Here is a 13849-nt window from a genome sequence, read left to right as displayed (position 1 = left end):
CATTAGGCCTAGACATTGTTGCGGGAAGTTACTTATAAGTGGCAGCGATATCAAGTGCCTCCTGAAAAGGTGTCATGGAATAGGGCCAAAGCTGAGTTTATGTCCTGTGAATTGTCTAAATTGGGAGCAGTAAAAACAGATTGGGAAGTTTCCATAGTAATCTGCTTCCATTGTCTCAAACTAATGCCCTTCTGAACTGTAGGTTTGGCAGATCTGATCCTGGTAGGAATCTGAAAACGTATCAGGAAATGGTCGGTCCAGATTAGGGAAATTGGGGTGTTAGCTTGAAGAGAGTGGAGAGTAGAGAAAATGAGGTCCAGTGTGTGTCCCACTGCATGGGTAGGACCAGTCTTGGTCAAGTGAAGGTCTGGCAATCTCCAATCTACCCTACTCCATTCCAATTTGCCCTACTCTGATCCACCCAATCTGCCCCACTCCACTCCATGTTAATCTATCCCATTTCACTCCACTCAAGTCTATCCTACTCTACTCTACTCCTCTCTTCCCCAACCTAGCTCACTCCACTGTAATCTATCCAACTCCACTCCACCCCACTGTAATCGATCCCACTCCACTCTACCCCAGTCGAGTCTTCCCCACTCCAATCCATCCAATTTGCCTCACTCCACTCTACTACGATCTACCACACTCCAGTCCACTCTACTCAGGCTACCCCACTCCACTTCACTGCATACTACCACATGCCACTCAAATCTACTGAATTTTAGTCCAATGTAACCCACTCCAATCCACCCAATCTACTCCACTCCACTCCATAATACCACATGCCACTCAAATCTACCCCACTCCAATCCTATCTACTCACCCCAATCCACCCAATCTATCCCACTCAACTATACCCCAATCTACCACACTCCATATTACCACATGCCAACTCCACTCCAATCTACCTCAATCCACCCCACTCTACTCTTCTCCAATAACCACACTCAAGTTTAATCTACCCCACTCAACCTCGCTCCATACCACCACATGCCACTCAAATCTACCCCACACCAGTCCAATGTAGTCCAATCCAATCTGCCCCACTGCAGTCCACTCTACCCTAACCAACCAAACTCAATTCTACTCTACCCAATCTACCATACTCCACTTCACTCCAGATTACCAAATGCCACTGTAATCTACCCCATTTCAGTCCAATCTACCCACTCCAATCGACCCAATTTACTTGACACCAGTCTACCCCAATATACCACATTCTATTCTACTCTAGCCAATCTACCCCACTCGCCTTCACTCCATACTACCAGATGCCACTCAAATCTACCCCACTCCAGTCCAATCTACCCACTCCAATTCACCCTATCTACCCCATCTACCCTACTCCTATCTGCCCCACTCCAATCTACTCAACTCCAATCTACCCCACTCCAATCAACCCCACTCCACCCCAGTCTACAATATTCCACCCAATCCACCACACTCCAACCCAATCTATCCCACTCCACCCCAACCCACCCCACTTCAATTTGCCCCCACTCCAATCTACCACGCTAATCTACCCAACTACACCACTCTAAATTACCCCACTACAATCACCCCACTCCAATCTACCCTAATCCACCCCACTCCATTCTACCCCAATCTACCCCACTCCAATGTATGGCAGTCTACCATGCTCCACTCTACCCCAATCTGGCCTATTCCACTATACCCCAATCTACCCCTCTCCAGTCTATTCTACCCCACCCCATGAACTTTTAGCCTTGCTGAACAGCAGACGCAGTGGTGTACAACATGGCTAAAACACATTGCCAAAGCCAATAGCAATCACATAGGTGAGACTTATTGGATTTGCCAATGCTTATTTGTAAAGCTTTAGGAATAGTTTTTAAATTAAGCAATTCAAACAATTTAAATGTAATTGCATAATATGATAATAATAGAATATTTATCTTCTAAGAAGTTCATTCATTTTATAAGAACATACTTCAGTTCACTGTCTGCAAGAATGTAACCCATAGCAAAGTGGAAGCTTAGTCACTCGCTTATCTAGTCATCATCTAAAAAAACATATTACAGTGTGCATATAAATATGTAAACTGAGGAAAAGCAACATACAATTCTGAATTCCTGGTACAGACATTAACATGTAACAATAGGCATTGATGCCTGTAGGTTATGTGCACAAAAATTATCAATTCAGTTTATACTGAATCACAGTGTAGTGCACCATCATTGTTTAGTTACAAATAAGGATCAAATGGCAAAAGCAAAGAATGTTGGGATTTGAAACTGACCCAAATTACTTTTAGCAATGTTCATAAAACCACTAATAATTTTTAGATACAAAAAAATCTAACATCAATAGCTTCATGTAAATAAAGTTTTATTTTAAATAAATAGAGAAAAGTTTAATATGGATGAAAAATATTTGGATAAACACAACTTATGGAGCTTTTCCTTCGAAATATCTGTCCTTTCTGCTGCTACTGGGTGTTTTCTGGTCAGCAAAGTGTGTTTAAATGCAAAGTGTGTTTAAGACTGCAGTACCGCCTAGTGTCTACGCGGGCAGAGCTGAGCAGAAATATAAACACACTTGATGAAACACAGGTCCCCACAAGGTAATTTTTTTAAAAAGTTGTAAAAATTGGCACAGATGTTCCTGAAGTCATTTTTTATCATTTAGAAGACATTGCCTTGTGGGGACCTGGGTTCAGGTCCCCACAGTGCAATCAAGTCCCCACAGCGCGAGTGTGTTATCACACCCAAGTCCCCACAAGGATAGTAACACAAACCCACACAGACACACAGACACACACACACTCACTCAGTAGAAGGGGCAAGCCGAAACGCGTAGGTCATCCTTGTTTGTATGCACCTCTGCACTTTGCTGTTCATGGCCCCGTGACTAATGGAGGCTCATTTAACTCTAAAAAACAAATAAATGACCTTGTTGCGAAGGATCTGTCTGTGCCGCTCTTCTGGTCGTCCTCGGGACGTGTGGTGAATTGGAGGGCGTTTTTTTGCGTGAAGGCTGAGAGGAAATATATATATATATAGATGGTGGGGAGTAGGTTGGTGAGGAATCTGCAGATAGATACTGTATCCACCAGAAAAGGCATTATCAAAGGTAAGTCGCTTGTTCTTCTGATAAATACACCTACTTGTAGAATTCTCACCTTTTTCATAGATACCTAAAGCCATCCTGCTACCGGAAGTGGGTGCATGTCTGTTTATACAAAAACAATCCTGCAGAACAGACTTGAAGTGTCCATCCCTTCTCACTTCAGAATCTAAGCAATAATGTTTAGCAAAAGTGTGAAGGAAAGACCAGGTCACTCTTTACAGGTAATGATTACTAGTACACTGCTAGAAAGAGCGGAACTAGATGACTTTGCTCTAGTAGAACGGCCATGAATACCTTCGGGAGGTTTCTTGTGTGCCATGGCATAGCAGATCTTGATGCAAAGGATAATCCATCTGGAGATAGTTGGCTTGTGGATTGCTTGCATTTTATTTTTGCAATGTAATCTATGAAGAGTTGATGTGCAGTCCGAACTCTCGAGCTCTGTCTATGTAGAAGCTTACAGTTCTCTTGGGGTTGAGGCGATTACGTTTTCCCCCCTATTTAGTAGAGTGGGAAGGAGGATAAAACATGGAGAGAGTCATAGACTGACCTAAGTGGACTGGAGTAACCACCTCTTGTAGGAAAGCAGCTGTGATTCTCATCACCAACTTGTCAAGGGAAAAGGAGGTGAATGGAGGTTTCACACTTCAGGTTTGGAGTTCACCAACTCTTCTGGCTGAAGTAACTGCCACTAAGAAAATCCTCCTGCAAGTGTGCAACCATAAGGGGCAGCTGTGCAGAGGCTCAAATGATGAACACATAAGAAATGTGAGGAGTAAGTTCAGGTCCCACTGGTCCTGATGCAAGGGATGAAGGATGCTGAAGATGCTTTAAGGATGCTGTGAATTCAACAGGGGTCTTCGTGCAAAGATTTCTCGTCCACAAAGGTGATGAGAAGATCCTGGTTGCAGGGTCGACATCCCCATGTTTAATTCAGTTTTTCCACTTTTCTCATGGCTCTATGTTCGTTTTGTTATGGTTTTCCATTAAATGTAAAACACAAATAACTAAACAAGTATGTACACAAAGAACGATTCTTTTCAGAACCAATTTAAAGGGTTTATAAAAAAGGATAAAAATATATCTTTCTTGTTTTGTATGCGAGTGAGAGCGAGTGAATGTGTTAAAGTGAGTCAGCGGGAGTGTGACAGAGTGTGAATGTGAGTGAGTGAAAGTGAAGACAGGTGAGTGATTAAGTGGGATTATACGCAGGGAGTATTGGCCATCTGTGCTTGATCATTGATCATATGGGAGAATGTAGATTTACATGTCTAAGTATTGTAGATTACAGCACTTGTTGAACTACGTTCTATTAGTACTCTTTAGCTATTTTTAAGCATTACGTTGCTATTCTACACAAAGCCTATTGACTATTCAATGAAAATGAAGTATCACTCGTCTCGATTGTGAATTAAGAGTTGAATCAAACATGAGTGGGTATAAAAAGTGTTTTTTTCTTGTGGTATGTTTAATGCCAGAAGCATACGCCCCTCTTTTCTCCAGCCCCCTTGGTTGGCATGCGGAGTGGAAGTGGGAACAAGTCCTCAGGAAATACATTTCTGTCGATTTTGTTCACTTGGAGAGAATACGTGGAGAAGTGATCCCTTATCTCCAACAGCAAACAGCCTGCTTGGGCAGGCAGGAAACACTTTTCATGAAGCAAATAAAATTGCTGTAGTACGACATCTTTTTTTTAAAACTAGGTATATAACTATATATGTTTACTTTAAGCTAATATGCGTTTTTCAGAAAACAAAAAATCCAGTTTTTATGACACTCTCCTCTCCTTTCTCCAAAACAATGTTCCAGTTTCAGTCCCATTTTGGGCCCTAAACTTCGGTTTCTTTAATAGCGACGCCTCCCCTCAGCTGCTGGTCCTGATCCACATTATCTTTGGTGGAGCTGAAGGTGGTTGAGGGCATGAAAGGAGTATGATGTGGTGGGGAAAGACTGAGGCCAAGCCTGCCTCTGTGTGCTCTTCTTTCAAATCCCACTGTGGAATTCAACAATGCAGAAGAATCTTCTACAACCTCGGTAAGACCTGGAGGAGAAAAAATAAACATTGTTAAATACTTGGTCTTGGATGCAGTAACTCACATTTTGCTTTACCCAACACCATCTTTAGGCAGAATCTGAAAGGTTAGCCACAAGCTCTCCATCTTTATGGTGAGCCAGCCCAAGTGAGTCCATGTCCTTTATAGGTAGGTTTTAATCTACAGTATCTACAGTATCAAAACAAATCCACAGGAAGGATAGCATCAGAACAGAAGCACATTGCTCATATTACACTTGGTGTCAGGTCATGTTCTTACAATGACTGCCATTGATTATGAGATGGTCCAGCCCAAAAGCTTGTATATTCCTCATTCACACCGCACAATCCAGTGTAAACTGTTTCACCAATGCAAGGAGTAGCCCTAATGTCAAAATACACATCTCTTAACAACAAGGGGTTAAACTGGGTTCCAGATGCAAAACAAGAGGCTATCGTACTCTTTTGCCTCATCAGCTGCCAAATGCCCTTGGGACTCTACCACAGCCCAATGTTATTGATGCGGAGTGAAGAAGAAGAGCAGAGCTCCAGATCCGCATCTGAAGGGGCAGACGAAAAGAAACTGGCATCAGCACACATGCGTGGTGCTTATGTGCAGCTCCGTTCATCACTACTGAAGCTGCTCATAGTCATACCACCTACCGGTGAGCAGGGGAACTGCTTTTTGAGTTTTCCAAGTAAACTCTGGGACTTTAGAATAGACACAAGTTCAGGAATCTGTAGTAAGTAGTATCCAGTAGTTTCCAAAATTATTTGTCAACAAGTTAAGCTTTCCAATTATGGTAATTTTCTTAGTCCTGCTTACGATTGCACTGACATGTTTGAGTGCTAGATCTCTTAGCACCACCCACACTTTTCAAACAGAATTCATTTCTCAAAGAATTCAATCAAATAATTTAGCATTCTGTAGCCTATCAATTGACAACCCATGATCTGAAGGCTTTGAAAAGCAGTGAAGTAACAGTTTTTTCCTAAAAGTGAGAAAGAGGCTGTAATACTAAACCAATGTCATTTACCAATTCCTAAAATGATTTGTTGTGAAGCAAAGAAATATTCTGGAACCCAACATAGTACTATTTTATGAACTTTTCTAAGACGACATTCTCAGGACACGTTTTGGCTTGAAGTTGTGCTGACAATGGAAGTGGCTTAGGTCTTTGTTAAAAATGTAAGGTTCTAGTAAAGATCAAAGTGTCTGTGATCAAGCTTTAAGTATCCTAAAAAACATAAGATGTATGCTTGTTATTTTTGCTGTGCTTTAGAAATAATTCCATTTGGTTTCAATTTAGAGTCAACACAGAAGTCTTCTTACCGTCCTCAGCTACTGACTCTGACTGCAAGTCTCTTGTGAAGGAAGGATCGCCTTCCCCGTTGGGACTGTGAAGGTTTGCCCTCTGTGTGTTGAGCTCCTTCCCTGTGTCATGGACAAATGGACCGTCCTCCGAAGCGGCTCCTCTAAAAGACTTAATTACCCCCCTGTGTGGGGCTGTCATTTCCTACAATGGTCAAAAAGAAAAGGTCATGACAAAGAATACAACATGATTCGACTGAAGATAATGTACCACATTTACAGGATCTTTAGTACAACTGAACTTTGAGAAGAAAACATATTAATTTGAAAAGGGAAATGTTGGGAAGGATGGAAGATTAGACAAGTTTAACAGAGTTTAATTCCCTCCATCCCATACTTTCAAGGTTCTCTCTATTTCTCTAATGATAAGGGACAGTGGAAGTTACTGTCCTCTTAAAAGGGGGGTGAATGGAAGTCTCAGAGAGGATGCAACTTTTGGATGCAGATTTACAAAGGAGGAGCTGCTGTGTTAGATCTGCAGCATAACTTTATTTTCTGTTCTTATATAATCTGAGCCCCCTGATATACCTGTTAAAAAACATTTTTCCATAGATTTTCATTTTTGATTTGTGTTTTTGGATCATTGGGGAAATAATTAATCTTTGGCAGACGTTGCTGATCCAGGCTGAATTTTTCTGGAGGACATTTTTAAATATGGCGGATATGTTGCAATGATGATGCAATATTTCAGGAACCATGAGGCCTATATACTTCATTTTGGTGTCAAAACATCGGTTTTGAGGGACAAGTAGTCTTATAGAGACAAAAAAAAACCTCCTCAGAGCAGCCCTTCTATCATTTTCCAAAATGGCGGCTATAATAAGGAAGAAGAGACATATAAAAGTATGAAACAAATAATAATGGTTTTTAATCCTATTATGTAGACACCAAACAATGTTTATGATCTGAATATGAAATAAAATTATGTTTATCACTTCCGTTTTAGACACATTTTCATAATTCACTTTATTTATCTGTTTCAGCAATCACTTGTGGTTTATTAGCAGAATGTTGAACATTTGAGAAGAGCATATCAACAGGGAAATCTTATTATAGGACAGGTATTGAAAGAACATGTATGTGTAAGTTCTGTGGGTAGAGGCTTTAGAAGTTTGTAGGTTTTAGAACCCTATCAATTTCTTCCCAACCAAATTCACACAGATCTTTCTCTACATATGCATGATCCAAAATATTTACACATCTTCTGATCAAGTAGAACGCTCTTTTAATGTGCCTGCGCACAGAATATGACATTGGTGCAGGTCACTTAGCCGCACTGATCTCTTGAACTTACTGTACCAAAGATCATCAAATGTGTGACAGTCAGAACTCGCTTTCCACACACATACAAGATATTTTCTACGTCTTTAAAGTCACATTCTTCTTTTGTCTCATAAAATCCTTTCAGGAACTTCACAGATTCAGCAGTTAAACTCCAAGCTTTGTTCCAATTTTGCTCATAGCATAATCACCCGTAAGAATATGTGCCTTGAAAAGAACACTGGCTTTCACTGGGTCAAATTTCTTGTACAGAATATCAAGTGCAATTAAATGTCTTTTTTCTCCATTTCCATACCATATCAATCACTCTGACAATCCTTGAATTATGCTCAATTCAATTATGATTTCAATCCATGTTCCAGGACATCTAGTAGACGTGACTTTATATTGTTATTCACATATTGTTTGGTCACAAAATTGGCTGGTCGCACAGGCTCGGTCATTTCAAAGTGGTTTCCTTGCTGCTGCATGAAATGAAGAAGGCAGTCAACATGTTAAAACGTTCTCCTCTCTTTCCCACGAGTTTGTGGTGAGGAACAGTACACAATGGTCCATTCATTTTGCATTTGTCATCTTTCTGGAAACATTGCAAATAGAAAGGACTTCATGGTAAACTAGCTGCCATTGAGTAACATAGTCACTTTTACGAGTCTGACCAATAATTCTATTGGAGCTTTACTGTGATCTCGGGATCGTCTGTTCCAGGTTCATATTTGGAGTTACAGCATTAAACTTTAACTCTCTGTCTTTCACCACAAAATGTATTTGGATGAATTTTCTGTTGAGGTGTAGTTTTTCCACCTCTAGCTTCTTCACTCTTTGCATATACCAGGACCCATATCTAATTGTAGTGTATGCAATCGGATTTGTGAAACACAGTAACCAATGACTCCATAGTCTTGACATGCAGCTTCTAATCATTTTCCTGATCAGCATGTACCAAGTTTTTAACTAGAGCTATCATGTCTAAAACATTCCCCCAGTACTTGCAAAGTTCTGATTTTTCATCACAAACTTTGACAAACTCTATGAACTTGTTTTTCAGGTTTTCTGATTCTGAACTGAGTGTATTGAACATTACCTAGCTTTGCATTATGTCTCTTGACTGAAGTGTACCCTGTGCCTTGTTCACTTCTTAGATAGATATGCAAAACCTAATTTGCCATTCTTTTTCCAGAAAGCATTCCAATGCAATGTTTCTATAGCCTCAGATACGATGAGCATACCTAGTAACGAACGAACATATTGAGTTCTGCTCAATACTTACTGGACAGTTTTGCTTCCAAAGATTTGAGCCTCCATAAGTGCAATGTCTATGCCACATCCACTGAGATAACTTACTGCACACCGCAATGCAACTTTTGTCATGTGGAAAACACCCGTCATTGGATAAAGATCATCAAATCCTACTTGATTGCTCAAAAAAATGTCAGCTACAATACGAAAAACACATTAATCACAGACAATTGTCAGGATAGGCTGGTCTTCAAGCTGAACACGCACATTTTGAAAATTATTTAGAGCTGTGTATACTGTTGCGTAGTTTGTGACTGGGGATGGAATTACTGGTAAAATACCAGCCTTCTTCAGTGGGACAGTATTCTGGGAGATCAGAGCATGAATTCCAGCCTACTGAGGAACTGGCTTTTCTTCATCCTTCATCTGCACCGAATAATTGATATGATAAAGTCAGTGAAATCAGCTTTGTGGACCGCAGCATCAGGTCGAAGAAGATACATGTCCTCAGCCACTTTGAAACGTTGTGGTAGACTGGGATGTGAGGATGGCTTGCACTGATTGCAAAATCAGTGAAAGCCATCATCACATCCCAGTCTACCACGTAAGTAGCTCATTTTTTTGTTAGACTGACAAAAATAATTCTGCTATTGCACATTCTGACCAGAACAATCTTAATTTCATTCTTGTGGATCAAAACAGTTTTATCAATGTTGACCATTATTTCTCCGATCTCACTGAGTGTGAACCCGTAGCCAGCACTCAGGAGTGGCTTTAAAACGTAATTTCCTTTTTCAAAGAGTGCAAACTTAACTGAAGGCCGGCTGTTACATTGCTGCTGGGAGCTCATCGTACATTCATATTTTCGAATGTACGCATGCATGCAGTTCCAGTGGGCATACAAATCCACTGCAAATACATTCACTTTGCTGTTTAGAGCAGATATTCGGCTAAAAACTTCATTTTGGAAGAAACCCGCTGCAGTTAAAAATATATTTGCCCTTTGGTACTCACATACTCTGTACTTTGTTCTTTCATTCTCCCTAGTGTCCATGTTCTGGCTAAACCACAGATAACACATTGAAGGACCTCTGCTTTTGTGATCAGTTGTTGGAGGTGGACGAGGGATAGCCATTAATCTTCTAAGTGGATGGGTATTGGGTTTGGTTGTGGTCGCTTTCTCAGAAAACTCAAATTCTTGTTGTGATTCACTGGTTTCTGCTATTTTTTGACAAAAAAAAATCCTGGCTTTTTTTCATTGTATACGACTTGCAGCACTTGTTGTTACAATGATAAAATATTTGATCCTCTTCACCCAACAGTTTTAAACTTTTGTGAACTTTTGCTTTGCAGTATTTCTGAAGCAACTCGAACTCTCCTCTGTCCAGCCGTAGTGGATGTTAGATTTTCTTTTGGATCAATTTGGCATATGACTAATTATTTGTTGTTGAATGAGTCCTCAGATTTTGTAATTAGCAACACTGTCAGGAGGTAAAGATCCTCTGCTACTACTTCCTTTGCTCATGTTTACGAATTTGAATCAACAGAAAAACCAAAACAGTATTAAAATAGATTACCAATATGGCAGCTAAAACACATCATTTTAGAGCCAGCATTTTGGAAAATGGTGGAATGTTTGCTCTGAGGAGTCATTTTTTATCTCTATAAGCCTACTTGATCCCCTAAGCCTATGTTTTGACATAAAAATGGAGGATATAGGTCTCATGGTTCCTGAAATATTACATCATCACTGCAACAGATCTGCCATTTTAAGAAATGGTGTCCAGAACAATTCAGACTAGTTCAGCAATGTCTACCCAAGCTAAATCACTTCTCTAATGATACAAAACACAAATAAAAAATGAACATTCCTGGATAAAAATGTATGGAGGTATTTCAAGGGGCCATGCCTATGTAACAGTAAGAGATTGTTCTGAGAATCTACTCGACCTGACAGTCGCAACCTTAAAGATCCTGTGGTCCGGAGCGGCTTTTCATAGTAGTGGCAGGTTTGTTCAGGGATATGGAGGAATGCTGCACTTGTCCCCATTTGGGCCAGAGTTGTGAAAGAACAAAAAGGCAGCACGTTACAGAAAGGAGCAGATGCTATGCCAATGTATGTTGCTCTGGGGCTGCCATCCAATGTTTAATTAGCTTTATTTTTTGTGAGAAGGGGCATTAAGAGACTTGAATTACCTTGACGAGGCATGCTATCTCTATTCTATTTGTAACAATTGGAAATACACAGTTTGTACCTAACCTCTTTATGTTTATTGTGTAAACATTTTATGAAATCAAACTTGCATCAAAAATGTGTAATTGTATTCATTCTTTTGCAGGCTACTTTCATAAATGTGATTAGTCATGCAAACCTAAAAAACAATAAGGACAAATCACAAGGGCAATAGCTTGTTCTCCTAGTAATCTCTGTGGAGAAGTGTAAGTAGTGAACAGTCCTGCCCATGTGTCACATTCTGTTGCACTTTCATAAAATACATCCAATAAACATTTTTCATTAGAAGAGCAAACTTTTCAAAATAAAAGCACACATTTAGCAGCCTGTTTGTAGTCCATTTTGTCCAAATTTGATTTTATTTGAAAAAGTAGGCAGTTATTCTTCAAAACTATCAATCGTTTCACAAAAGTGTAAAGAAAGGAGTATGTTACTTACCCTGTAAGCATCTATTTGTAGTGTGTAGTGTGGCAGATTAACATACTATGCACACTCCTACCATCTAGAATAGGGCCCGGACCGTGCAAGTTGCTTTTGCACGAGAAAGTACATCATCTCTCCTCCCCCTTGAGGTATTGCGCATGTTCCACGGCTCCTTTTTAGATCATGTTTTTCCTCCGTGCCATATAGGGAAGGAGCATACAGTTTGCTAAGTTAGCTTTACTGTATAACATGCTGTATGTGTGCGTATATTTGTCTGCATCTAATACCTGCTGGGGAGGTGAGAGGGTGCATGTGAATCTGCAGCAGTACACGCTACGAAAGATTCTTACATGGTAAGTAACATACTCCATTCGTAGCATGTGTTGGCTAAGACTGTAAAGCAGTACCTCTGTCTTGGTGGCCTTAGGCATGAGATGATGTGCTTCCTAGAAATAATGTTCGAAGGACTGTTTGTCCAACTGGAGCATATTGTTTGGCTCATACATCCACACAGTAGTGTTTTGTAATTGTGTGGGTTTATCCATGTTGCTGCTTCACAGGTGTCAATGAGAGTGATATTCCCGATATATGCCATTGTGGCTCCTTTATTCCTTGATGAATGAGCCCTTGGCATGGTTGTTAATGCTCATTTTGCTTTGGCATAGCAAATGTGTATGCATGTGATCATCCATCATGCTGTTCCTGATTTTTATATGGCTTTACCTTTACATAGATTTGAGAAAGATGCAAACAGTTGCTGTGTTTTTATGAATGGTTTTGTGTGTTCCAAATAGTACAGATGTGCACGTTTAACATCAAGTGTATGTAAAGCATGTTCGGCTGCAGTTTCTGGATTTTGGAAAGAAAACTGGTAACTCTAAAATTTGATCTAAATGGAAAGGTGATACAACTGTTTAGGCATTTTGTCTTTTGAATGGGCTCAACTTTGCTTGATTAAGGCGCTGACGGTGCCTTACACAGGGACGAACGCAACCTGGATCGCGAGTAGCATAGCGCATGGCACGGCCAAGTGCAAGCGTGCTCGGATGAATGCCGGTGGGACATGCAGGATTAGAGAGTTTGAACAGCTTCGTAGTTGTGCTTTGATTAACCCCTAATTTATGAGAGGGAAAATATAAGAAATGGACCGGCGCTTACATGAGGGGTGCCTGATGGAGTGGAGCACGTTTGCAGGCTGGGCCGAATTTAGTTATAGGCAGCTGCCGTACAAGTGTCAGAGGACGCAGGTTGCCATTTGGGATTGAGGCAGTCTGGCCTTTCATAAGGAGAGGCTAGGCAGTGATATTTAGGGATAGTTTAGAAGTGTTTTTTTAGTCAGATTCAGCTTGGTGATGAGAGAAGCAGAAGATCTCTGGTAGTTGAAGTCCAGAGATATTTTGGAAGAGTGCTATTCATTAAGTTGAAGGAAAGATTTTGGATTCCATGGATAAAATTTAGACTGGTGAGATATATTCTGTCAGAATGGAAGGTAATGGTGCATCAGAAAGGAGCATTGAGGATAAGGTCCAGGAATGTGTCAGGTAGTTTCAACCTTGGCAACCCAATTAGGGAAGAAAATAGATGATTGTATGGAAAGTTTGGAACAGAAATTTGGGAGCAGGAATGAGGACAAGCAGCTCTGGTCAGTTGAAGGCTACGGATAAGGTGGCTGGAGAGAGTGGTGTTTGTAAAGTGACTCAGAAAAAGAAGTATATGCAAAAAGAGAAGGGCTTAAAGACAAAAGGAAAGTACAATTCGGGGGGGAAACTGTTTTAATTTGGTAAACTTTAGGAACCAATTTCACTCCACTTCACTCATTCCACTCTCCACCCCACCACTCTCCACCCCACTCATTCCACTCTCTACCCCACCACTCTCCACCTCAAACTTGAGTTGAGTGAGAAGGTTATGAAGGCCAGTAAGAGGGATCACAGAGGGGTGGCCTGTGATGACTCCTCCAGCAGGGCGGGGGCATTGTCATTTTGTGTTCATCTGATTTAGGAGACAGGGAGGATGAGGAATAGAAAGGAAAAGAGTAAAAAAAAAAGAGAAAGTGGAAAATAAACAGGTGGAGCAGGTGAAGGATCCCTTGAGGGATTATATGTTGGGCCCACATTTCATACAGCATCCATTACCCTGTCAGTAGCTCCCAGCACAGCATGTGGCGGAATAACTGGA

General features: G+C 40.7%; 1 protein-coding gene across 1 annotated transcript in view; it reads right to left on the bottom strand.

Annotated features, from left to right (window-relative positions):
• Positions 1 to 4804: 4804 nt before the first annotated feature.
• The window catches only part of LOC146772749 (rho guanine nucleotide exchange factor 11-like), a 276718-nt gene continuing 267673 nt past the window's right edge, over positions 4805 to 13849 (bottom strand). Inside the window, 2 exon segments of the mRNA XM_085637027.1 lie at positions 4805 to 5135; positions 6460 to 6643. Of these exon segments, the coding sequence (XP_085493153.1) occupies positions 4924 to 5135; positions 6460 to 6643 (396 nt within the window). The 3' untranslated portion in view covers positions 4805 to 4923.

This window comes from Triturus cristatus, chromosome 12 (assembly GCF_964204655.1).
Source record: "Triturus cristatus chromosome 12, aTriCri1.1, whole genome shotgun sequence".
Taxonomy (NCBI): domain Eukaryota; kingdom Metazoa; phylum Chordata; class Amphibia; order Caudata; family Salamandridae; genus Triturus; species Triturus cristatus.
This window is presented reverse-complemented; position numbering and strand designations above follow the sequence as displayed.